This window comes from Natrix helvetica, assembly GCF_964273705.1.
Source record: "Natrix helvetica genome assembly, chromosome: 1".
In the NCBI taxonomy this organism is placed as follows: domain Eukaryota; kingdom Metazoa; phylum Chordata; class Lepidosauria; order Squamata; family Natricidae; genus Natrix; species Natrix helvetica.
Genome location: NC_138548.1, coordinates 98,022,031 through 98,034,401, shown reverse-complemented (window position 1 = coordinate 98,034,401; position 12,371 = coordinate 98,022,031). Strand labels below are relative to the sequence as shown.

At 35.8% G+C, this 12,371-nt stretch overlaps 1 protein-coding gene across 8 annotated transcripts in view; it reads left to right on the top strand.

Annotated features, from left to right (window-relative positions):
• PAX6 (paired box 6) overlaps positions 1 to 12,149 on the top strand; it is a 43,892-nt gene extending 31,743 nt beyond the window's left edge. For 5 of the 8 annotated variants that reach the window (XM_081938401.1, XM_081938399.1, XM_081938395.1 and 2 more), the window contains 6 exons: positions 1,651 to 1,809; positions 2,656 to 2,738; positions 3,360 to 3,510; positions 3,751 to 3,866; positions 9,243 to 9,393; positions 10,960 to 12,149. In XM_081938401.1, the coding sequence (XP_081794527.1) occupies positions 1,651 to 1,809; positions 2,656 to 2,738; positions 3,360 to 3,510; positions 3,751 to 3,866; positions 9,243 to 9,393; positions 10,960 to 11,045 (746 nt within the window). In that variant the 3' untranslated portion in view covers positions 11,046 to 12,149. The remainder of the gene's footprint in view (positions 1 to 1,650; positions 1,810 to 2,655; positions 2,739 to 3,359; positions 3,511 to 3,750; positions 3,867 to 9,242; positions 9,394 to 10,959) is intronic. The other 3 variants (XM_081938400.1, XM_081938398.1, XR_014174100.1) reach the window with 2 other exon arrangements.
• Positions 12,150 to 12,371: the final 222 nt, after the last annotated feature.

Below are 12,371 nucleotides of genomic sequence, written 5' to 3'. Positions count from 1 at the left end.
ATTACATTAAAAGTGGTGGAAATGCCCTAATTAAAAATGTACCACAAATGATATGCCAGGCACTCAGCTGCAGAATAGCATATTTAGCTACTTAGCGAACTCGCTACTATTTCTTGTTAAAATTACATGTTAAAATTTTAAAAGAAATCTTACTTTTCTCTGGTGCAACACATTACAAAGAATGGACAGTCCTTTTATCTAAATATAAAATTCCATTTTCAGCAATTATAGCCTGTTCTTGGTGATGATATAATTACAGCTGTGCTCTGTAATAGGTGTCAAGGCAATGCACACTCATACAATAGTTGAATAAAACTGCAGAACAATGCAGGCACTTCTAAATTCACAACCTTTAAAATGAAATTGACTGTGCAGAATTAAAATCAAAACTAGATAAATATTTTTTTTTTTAAGATTACAAGCTTGGTTTGACTTCTTAATAGCATTTTCTGCAAACCTATCAGCATCTAATTGATTAGATAGGAATTACTGATTATAGATAATCTGAAAAAGTGAGCATCCTTTTTCTAATTGTACCAATAGGTAAATACATTTACTAGAAATAACATTTTAAGAAGGCATGTTGGAAAACGTGTACTTTGCTCATTTGAACAGTTTCTTTGACTTCTTGGGAGATGGGGCAGATTTATTCAGCTATATTTTTAAAGTGTTGTTTAGATATTTTGGAACTGGATATTTCTATCATGGACATGTTTGGTTTTCCATTGTTATATATACTGATTAATGTTTTATTGCCAGCTACTTTGAACATCACTGAATTATAGAAAGAAATAAGCTCTACCTTGTTTCTGCCACTATTCCATTAACCCAGATTGATTTTTGCCTAGAAGTTACTGAATTTCCCTTATAAAATTTCCCATCCTGGAATTCTCTGTATTCTTCAGAGTAGACATATAATTGCAATAGATACCATAGTCTCTCCAGTCCTAACCATCTTCTGACTACCATACATGATACAATGAGCAGAGAAGGTCCTGACATCTACAAGCTTTTTCTGCATTTTAGTTTAGGGTTCAATCTCATGAAAACTTTCAGGTGTTGGGTACAATACTTTCAGCTCCTGCATTCAAACTGGATCAAAATGACCATGTACAAATTTGCAAGACATATTTTCAGTAAGTCATAGGCTTCAAAAGTAGCATACAATATATTTTAGATTTAGTGCACATACAAATTTAAATCCAAATGTGAAATATGAGAGCCAGTTTGATGTAGTGATTAAGGCACTAGGCTAGAAACCAGGAGACTGTAAGTTCTAGAGGTGTTTTGGATGTGAAGACAGCTGGATAACCTTGGGCCAGTCACTTTCCTTCAGTCCTAGGAAGAAGACAATGGAAAACTATTTCTGAAAAAGTTTGCCAAGAAAATTGCAAGGACTTTGTCCAGTCAATTTCCAAGAATCAGATAGAGTTAAAGAGAAGGAAAAAAAAGTTTAAATATGGATTGAGCCACAAAAGTATTATTATTCAGCATAGGTAATACCTCTCCAGAATGAGCAATTGGTTTACTGAATTGTCACTTTGGGATAATGAAACAGAGAGGTCCTGAGACATTGGTCCATTGGCTTTGTTTGCTATGGTGTGAGTTCAGTACAAACCTTCTTAGAATGCTTTCCTCTTTCTTTTGCAGATGGCTGCCCACAACAAGAAGGAGGGGGCGAAAATACCAATTCCATCAGTTCAAATGGAGAAGATTCAGATGAGGCCCAGATGAGACTCCAGTTGAAAAGAAAGTTGCAGAGAAATCGGACGTCCTTTACCCAAGAACAAATCGAAGCACTTGAGAAAGGTGAGACTCATTTTTCATGACTAAAAGTCAGAACAAAGGACACATAATGTACCATCCTGCCTTTTATCTCCTGGCATGGTATTATCAATCTGGGACAGGCAGGGAACAGGTATCCATTGATAAAATCTAGGAATGTGATTTTTATGATGGCTTAGAGATGCTTATACAAGCAGCAGGTCAAGCATTTGGAACTGGAACTTCAAAAATATCCCAAAGCTACATTGTCTTTGTCATGAGACTTTCAGAAGCAATCTCGCACCCCACTTTTTTTGGATAATAAAACATACACAAAACTCAATCCACCATCCTTCAGTTCTCTTGCTCCCAATGTAGTTGATTTGGAACTCAACTGACTTCAGGTCTGAATTATCCTTTAAATTGTCTTGAAAGTTAGCATGAGAAAGTTACTAGGCAGGGGTGTCAAACTCGTGTTGTCATGGGGTCATCATGTGACATATTGCAACTTTTTCCCCTTCGCTAAACCAGGTGTGGGTGTGTCCAGCCATTGACACATCTGGGCCAAGAGTCTGACACCTCTGCTCTAGGGGTTATCTAGGGGTTATCTATTAACTGCTTAAAATGCACCTATTATTGGTTCCTATCTGAAAAACAATCTATAATTATATAAATCATTTTAAAATGAATCACTTGATTGGGAAGGAATCATTCAATAATATCTCATACTTTAAATCAAACCTGCATTATATGATCTTGTTCAAAGCGTTCATCCTCTGGTGATTTCCCTCATAAAAGATTTAGAGTGCCAAGTGCACTCAGAATATTCAGAAAGTTAAAAGGAAAAACAAACAATCTTAATGGAAATTCTATGGGTTTCTTTTCTATCAGAATTTGAGAGAACCCATTATCCTGATGTGTTTGCCAGAGAGAGACTAGCTGCCAAAATAGACCTGCCTGAAGCAAGAATACAGGTATTCAAAGACTATGCAGTCTTTTTCAACTCTTGTTACCTGACTATATCCTTTCCCTTTTTCTTCTCTGTGTATTCATGTTCAAGCAGGTTGCATAGACTTTCATTGTTAATAATTTAATAAATTGTTTTAAATCTGATCTTAATTCCATTAAGGGTTGTTTAGTTTGGTACTCTGTGTTTTCTTTTGTTGCAATCCACCTATAGTATTGAAATAATCTGAAAATGAGATGTACATCCATCAATAATACATAATCAACAAAATAAATGCAAATTCCAGTTAAGTTACCTGCATCCTTCTTAAAGCAATAGTGTGCAGGCTCACTTTCATCTAGAACTCATCTAGACAGATGTTCTAATTTAGATGTACTAAATATGTGCCTACATTTCCTGTTTGGAAAGTCCACTACACATGGATAATCTTTCATGGCCTTTGCTAAACTGTTTTGCCCCAATGAATGTGGTAATGGATGAAAAATGTGGAAGCGAGTACTTCATGAAGATGGTCTTATTTTCACAAATGTTTTCTCTTAGTCCTACACCCATTACTGGGCTTTTTTCTTTGTATGATGCATTTGTTTTTCTCCTCCCTGAACTAATGTTAAATATATTGTATTGGCAGGTATGGTTTTCCAACAGGAGGGCAAAGTGGAGACGAGAAGAGAAACTAAGAAACCAGAGAAGACAAGCGAGCAACACCCCCAGTCACATCCCCATCAGCAGTAGTTTTAGCACAAGTGTCTACCAACCGATCCCACAACCCACAACACCGGGTAATATGCTTTCAGAAGTATATCATGCAATTACTCACCCTTTCTGGGCAATTCCATGGAACGCTGTCCTGCAACCTTACCCAACATGGAGTCTTCCAAATGCTCTGGCTGAGAATTATGAGAGATAGTCTGTCACATCTGGGAGCCACCAAGTTGGGGAATGCTGCCAAAAGTAATGCAGTCATCTGATCAAAGTGTAACTAATACATCCATCCTCTCTATCTATCTATTCTATTATAGTTTCCTCTTTCACATCAGGTTCAATGCTGGGCAGAACAGACACCGCGCTAACAAACACATACAGTGCTTTGCCACCCATGCCTAGTTTCACAATGGCTAACAACCTGCCTATGCAAGTAAGTATAATCCACTAATATGCTCTCTGAGCTGAGTAATCACTGGGCAGAATCTCTGTCCTTTGAAGTTAGTAACAATTCTAGTAACTATAAGGGAGATTTCTACAGGGTTAAGAGGATTTTCCATATCATGCTGCTATCACCAAGTGTGCAATCTATCCAATATTTGTGGGATCTTATGCATATTATCAGTCTGATTTAACAAAATGGGAAAGCCTGGATGACTACTTAGGTTTCCCCCCCTCACAAATAGAAACACACACACACACACACACACACACACACACACATACAATAAAGAGAGAAGGAGTGGGGTTGATGCTTTGATGCTACCAATCATCATGCTGATCACAATCTCTACTTTATCTACCAATATATTGAAACATCTTTTTGTTGTGTTGTTAAATATCTTGGTTATGACAGATGCCTAAAGCTACCAATTGTTAATGGATCACTCATCTGGGCAAAATATTCTTAAGCATGTGGGCAGAAAGTAAATTGGGATCTTCTGGTAGATTTTATAGTTTAAGTATGGTAACGATAAAAGATTCTAGAACTTAAATTGGTTTGCCCAGATGAAGAAAACAAGGAGTCATGCTTTCATTTAAGGAAGAGAGAATATTCTCTTTTAGTATAAAAGCAAAAAGGCAGCCTGCTACTTAATTCCAAATGGATCAAATGTTTTGATACTGTCCTTCCTACTATTTTTATCTGATTCATTGGTGATAGAAACACTGTATCATTCACATGTTCAAAGTCGGCCTATCTCATAAGTCCCATATGGACCGCGGCAGCAGGCCATACGTTGCTTGTTTCGGGAATCTTGCCTTTCTTTCAGCAAAGTATTTTAAAGTCAAGATGATTGTAAGATGTGTGTAAGATGATAGAAATTTCCCTAGGAAAGGTGAAATTCAGCAACTTCTGCGGGCCCTCAGAGTTCCTACAGTGACTCTGATTTGCAACCTAGAAGGCAAACATCTAAAACTTTCAAGCAAAGATGTAAATTACTTCTTTCTGGTTGATTTATCTACATTATCTGAGACAAAACATTGGCCGAACTAGTGTTGATACAATGTGGTTCAGGTTTATTGCTCAGTATTTTGTGGAAATAAATGAAATAAGAACAGCAAAGTGTAAGTGTGAACTGGTAAATAACCAGGGGTGGGTTGTTGCCGGCATTACTTCTGGTTTGCTGTGCAAAAATGTTTGTGCATGTGTACAACGTTAGAAAAGGGGGGGGGGAAATTACATTTCTGCAATGAACATCAAGATGGTGCCACCGCTGATAGAACCGGTTCTGTGGCATGGCAGGCTGAGTTAATTCCTACTCAGCCAAACCAGTCCAAACCAGTAGAAACCCACCTCTGTAAATAACGACCAAGAACAAAAGTGCACCTCCCTTTGCTACTCTTTTGTACCATAGCTATGGCCAGGTTGTACTGCAGTATAGGATTTCCAGATTTGCTTTAAGTGAAATAAGTTGAACAAGTTGCCAATGGCTAGCTGCTTTCAATTTCTCTGGATTGCAGTGAGTTCACCATTCCAAATCATCCTGAAATGGGCTTTATGTTCCTGTGGGAACCACAGTATTATTGTACTGCTTTTTGGGCAGCAGAGTTGACACTTCTTGATTATTTATTCATTAATTAGATTTATCTGCCAATTTGTCTTGAAGCAGCTTACTTAGTTATTCCCTACAGGAAGAAACTTGTGAAGTAGTTTAGGATATGAGATTGTGCAAAGCCCAGAGTCACCCACTGCGTTCCCATAATTGAGAATGGACTTGAACTTGGGTCTTTGAGGTCCTAGTCCAACACTTTAACCATGACACCACACTGGCTGAGATTACATATATACTTTGGGAATGTATTTCTTCCAAGCATTAAAATGTTCCTTCTTTTAAATATGTACATAGAATTTTAGTGCTTGTATGATGGTGTTGCACAGTAGACAACATGGGCAGTTATTAATCCAAATTAATTTAATCTGAAAAAAAAATCAAGATTAATATCAATGAAGTTTGAAATCATATTCTTATAATCCCAATTCTATAGGCTAGGAGACCCTTGAAAGATAAATTTTCTAGGCTCTGATCTCAAACATGCAACCTCACTTAAGCAACAGGAACATGAAATTAAAGAGTGCTTTGTTGACTTTCAAGAATCCATAATAATTTTTCTCAAGCCTCCGTGGCAAGAATCTTTTACTAGAAAATTAGTAGACATGACTCATGTCCAAAACATGCAGTCCAGTATAGACTGATACCTGTGTTTTGTCTTTATTGAACTGTGATTAGTAATACTGATCCAAAGAAAAGAAATTTCCACTGAATGTAAATCAACGGCCATTAAAGATACCTTGATAATATTTGGAATTGGAACATTTGGAATTGATAACATTTGGAATGGTTGTTTGAGTGATGCTGATGGGTTGTCTGAATATTTGATTCTTTCATTGAACCTATATAGTATGGTGTAATGGAATGCCTGTTGTAATGCAATGGCTTGCTACAAATTGCCTGATCAGTTTTGGTAATAGTTCAATGTAATCCCATTTTTCTCTAGTGAGGACAGTAAATTCAGGCTCACGGTTGTTTTGCTAGCATTGATTTGGGACTGCATTTAGATTCCTGGAAATGCTTGAATGGTACCTACCCTATCCATTCAACCACATTTCTTTAAAATATCAAACTGATTATAAAATTGTAGAAGTAATCAAAGTAGCACAAAAATTTCAGCAATCATTGAAAGAGAAGTGTAAAGCGTACTCAATTTTTTGTTTTATTTGGGGGATTTTTTTAAACAGTAAACTAAGGATGTCCTAAACATAGCAGAGGGTTGAAACACTATTTTACTTCTTAAGAATTCTCCTTCTCCAAATTGGTTTCTGGTCCAGCCCAACTTCTATTCTAATTTTTAGTTTGTCATTACATTCAGCCACTCAAGTGTGCACCCAGTATATTATAGAAGGAAGTAGGCAGATCCTGAGAAGAGTTTCCCAACTCTTACCCCAAATAGAGTAGCCTGGGAAATGGACAAAAGGATTTGATTAAACCATCCAGAGACTCTGAATACAAAAGGCAAAAAATTTCAACTGGGTAAAAGGAAAAAGATATCCGTTTAAAAATGTATCTAACTAGAAAAACTCATTAGTATAGAGCTGCTGTGGAGAAAGAGCTTATTAGCATGCTAGCAGACTTACACCTTGCTGATGAGACACCATGGCTATTGGCACCCTAGAAATACCCAAGGGGAAGCAGAGGATGTGAACAGCACCTGCAGTTCTAAATAGCTGTGATGAAGTGAATGTTGCTGCTAGCCCTCATGCTTGTAAGCATGCAGATTACTACTCAAGAAAAGAACACATTTCTAGGCCCTGAATCATTGTTGCACTCTTAGGAAGATAGCAAGTTATGGATATTCAATGGATGATCTTGAATGCCTTAAAACCGTCTTATAGAATGCCTTAAAAAGTTTAGCATTAAAAAATCCCTACATTTGCAAACCTCAGAAGTTAGAACCTATGTCTGTGAATACAAAAAACCTATTTAGGGATTAAATACTTTGAGATCTTTTAAATATTTCACGCAGCTTCCATCTTCAACTGTTGAAGATAGCTCTATCAATGAGGAAAAGTTAGTGGGACAAATTATTGGAAGTATATATGATAATACTTGGAATTATATATGATTATACTTGGAAAATTTATCATGCTATATATGCCTCTGTAATAACCAATAACCAACACACACACTCTCACACAATATTATATACACATATACACACACATACACTGAATATATATTGTATACATACATATTCACAGATCAATTTAAATGTACTTAATACTAAACTTTGCTTTAGGAGCAATATGCATAGAATTATGTCACAAAATGAAATTCTTTGCACTTAAAGTTCTTTTTGTAATCAGGTGCAGCAAAATATATCAGAGTTTCAGTTTTCATAAATCCCAGCTTCATGCTGACAGAAGTTACAGGAAGTGAAATGTAGCATATAGGGAAGAAAAGGCACCAATTGAAAAGTGATGCCAGTGTTACCGATTCAGCTTTCATGCCTATCCAGATGACTGATATTCTACATAGTATCTTTCAAATGGAAGGCTGAGGCATGCGAGATTTGGATGAAAAATCTTTTGCGCTTTTGAATGAAATGAAAATTACACAAATGGACTCCTCTTAGCTCTTTGGGCATTTCTCTTCTTTTGTCACCTTCTCCCCAGGTTTCTACATGCTCCAGAATGTAATCTAAATGGGGTGAGAAATACATTCCTTCCTTTTGGGATGAAGGAATACAAGACTTGCAAACTGGAAATATAGAGGGCCTATTATTAATATAGAGTAGATGCTTTGGATGGGCACTTAGAACAATCATGAAAAATCCAGATTTTCTCCTAAATTCTAATTCAGTGACAGTTCTGATTGGACATGCTTCACTGTTAGTTCCTTAGCTTGAGAATGTTCTGAAAGCTTTCACTTGTATCATTCTGTTTATGAAAATAGAGGTGGTGGAGACTTTATCTGTACGTAGGAAAGCAGTGTCTACAATTTAAATGAAAGGATGCCACGGGTCTGTTTCCATGATGTGTTTAATTGGGCAGAGGCTGGGCTGTGCCATCATCATAAGCTTGTCAACTAACCTGGAAACTTAACCTAGAAAGATTTAGGATGAACTAATCTCCTCTCTCCCGGTCAATAATTCCATGAAAACATGGTTTGAAAGGGTTAACAGAGAAGTAACCCTTTGTCTTTGAAACAGACACAAAGCTTCAGAAGGGACTTGCAGAAATGCAGCTTTTCTAGGCATTGTGTCACTGTTTCCTTTCTACTTTTCACCCTCTGAGACCATCACAAATGGGGTAGGGTTGGCGGTGAATGGAAAAAAGGGGTCAGCTTGGGAAAGCCCTCCCTCTGACTCCATCCACAGTGGCACTGAACCTAATTAGGCCATCAATGTTTCCACCTCCCATTATTTTTTTTTCTAATGGGGGGAAAACGAATTCTAAGCCTGCTTTATGGTGAGTGGGAGGACTTAAAAATGGCCTTTACGTGGCTGCCTTATTGATGCATGTCAGTGTCTGCTGGCACATCAGGGAGAGTTTATTGCCCTGGGGAGAAGTTGAGTCAGTTGTGTTGGCAAACAGAGCCAACCTCTGTATGCTAGAAAATGCAGCTGGGCACCAATCTTCCCTGTTGCAACATAAAGCTCATCCAACATAGTGGAACAAATCAGTAAATATGAACATTGCATGAGTTTGTGGAAATTACATTTGCGCCATCTGTTTAAAAAAAGAAAGAAGGAAACATAAAATGATGTTAGAAGTAATGAAGATGATATTGGTCTTTTCCCCCCACTGCAGCCCCCAGTACCCAGCCAGACTTCCTCTTATTCTTGCATGTTGCCCACAAGTCCATCAGTAAATGGGAGGAGCTATGATACATACACCCCTCCTCATATGCAGACACATATGAACAGCCAGCCGATGGGCACCTCTGGAACCACTTCAACAGGTAAGCTGCCATTGGTATCTTCATCAGAGATATTTTATGATAAGTGCTTACCCATGAATCGGCATTTTGATTCCTTTGGCCAAAACTTGACGACTTGTTATCAACTCTTAAAGAAAAGGAGAGGAAGTAACATATGTGTTTAAGGGTCTAATTAGATATCATTGGAGATTATGAATAAAATAGCCTAACGAAAAAGAAAGTCTTATTTTGTTAGAAATTCACTGTTAATGTAAATCATTTATACATTAATGCAAATACTGTAGTTCAACACTTCTTTAACCATGTAGAATAATTGATAGGTTTTGTGTTTCTCTACTAATTTGGTGAAAGGAAGGTATCTCAATATGAAAAGATGCACACAGGTGCAAACCCAATCATATAATATAATGGTACAATAATCATAAATTGCTCAGATAAACATGTGGCAAGATTTAATTCCCTTTTGTCTCCATAGTGGAGAAGATAAATATTAAGAAATTTAGGAAGATAAAGCTCAGTTCAGTTGAGGAACAGATGCTACTGTATATTTGATCTTAGCCAAAAGGTCATTGTAATGGAATTTTGTAGACCAATCCTTTTATTATTCTGACAAATAATCAAATACATTTTGACTATCTAAATAGTTAAAGTTTCAAAGACTTATAACTTAATTATTATATACTAAGCTCCTAAGTTGTCCTTGTGTTGTATCCCAAATAAACAATAAACAATTTATATGTTATATATTAGCATATCATTATGTGGATTATGATGATTCAAATTCCTTCTTGTATGATGCTTCTCTCTTTTATTTATTCAATTGTTAGCCTCTTTTTAAAGGAATAATATAAAGAAAAAATGTAATTTGCAGATATTTATCTATTACAGAAGTAAATTGCACTGAATCCAATGTTACATTATCTTACTTCTCCCAATCCTTGCATATCTGTTGTACTTCTGGATACATTCAGAAGTACATCTATGTACATTAGATGGACATAATTATATTATTATAATAATTATTATATAAACTATTGGAACAGATGGTTGGGAAGTGAGAGAAATGTATATGATCTGGGCACTGATATAAATACACAGATAGAACCTCTGCCAGGATTCAATGCCAAAATAAAATCTCTTGTTATTTCACAAAGATATCTGTGCATGCATAGAAGTTCTTGAAGTGATCACACTGAGCATATGAGAATGCTCAGTGCTTTAACACTTTAAGTTGCAGTTCTTATTCATTGGTTTCCCAAAGTGCCCTTTGTCATAGGGACAAGTCTGTCTGTCTGTCTGTCTGTCTGTCTCTGTCTCTCTCTCTACCTATCTACCTACCTATTTCTCTCATATCTACCTATCATCTATCTACCTATCATCCATCTATCTATCCATCTATCCATCTATCCATTTATCTATCTATCTATCTATCTATCTATCTATCTATCTATCTATCTATCTATCTATCTATCTACCTACCTACCTACCTACCTACCTACCTACCTACCTACCTACCTACCATCTTATCAGTTATCCAGCAATTGATCTGTAAACATGCATCCAAACACATTTTTCCCCTTCTTCAAGGTTTAATTTCTCCTGGAGTGTCAGTTCCTGTTCAAGTTCCTGGCAGTGAACCTGATATGTCTCAGTACTGGCCAAGGTTACAGTAAACCATGGGCTGATTTTGCAAATGGCTATATGGACATCAGTTGGAGGTTGATCTGTATTTCTAAAAGAAGAATGGCTTTCCACATATTTCTGTACTACAACTGCATCCTATGATGTAACACATGAGGAAAGACTTTAACATGGACCTTTGTATACTGAAGGAATTATATCAGTTGGAACAAATCTTCATTTTGGTATCCAAACTTTTATTCATTTTGGTGTATTATTTGTAAATGGGCATTTATATGTTATAATGAAAGAACAATGTAGACTGAATGGATGTTTGCTTTTGTGTTGGTCATGAAGTTTTTTTTTAAAGGAAGCCATGATCAACAACCTTTGCCATGAATTAAGAGTTTTATCAAATTGTATCGAATACTTCTACCATTTGTTCATAGATTCCAGACTATGCTCCAAGTCTATATTATTTCACTGCATATAATTCAACCGGGAACAATTCAGAGTATATTTCTGTAAGGAAAATATCTGTTGAAATTTCCAAAGGTTATAAACAGATGATGCTTATTTGCAAACATAGTGTTAACTTCAAAGAAGAAAAGTTTGATAGGAAAAGGGTAGATTGTGTCTCTGATATAATCCAATTTGTTTTATGTCAAAATGTAAGTATTTGTCTTCCCTAGAAATCTCCCAGAATGATTTCTATAATAAAGTTAATTTCATTTATATTCAACAAGAATATTCTATAGATGTTTTACACACATTTTCATGCATCAAACATTTCTTTTTTGGTAAGCAAAAGTTAATTGTTCTTAGCTATAGTTGTACTACTGTTCACAGTCCAATCATTTTGTGCATCTAGAATTCATTCCTAATCAATTAAAAGTGCTTGCAAGAGTTTTAAACTTAAGTGTTTTGAAGTTGTTCACAACGACATATCAAAATTAACCATTGTTGATTGTAAAAACCATGCCAAAGCCTTTGTATTTCCTTTATTATACTATTTTATTTTTAACCTAATAGTGTGGTGTGGCAAATTTTGTTCCTTGTTAGGGTTTAAGTATTTTTTACACACAAACACACACACACACACACACACACACACAAATAAGTCCTTGTCAATAACATTTACCAGTTGAAAATGAGTATTCAAAAGTAATTTTTATAGATTTTATAACTTATTTTGGAATCTCAGTTGAAAAGTTAAGAGTTTGCTAGAACATCAGATTTATTTATGAAAGCTTTTAAAATAATAATAATTTTTTTTCAGTTGCAATGAAATATTATATAAAGAAATATTTAATAAGGAAAACAGATAACTTTTAAATAAGAGTTACATTTTAAATTATGTTGGATAAATTTGAATTTAG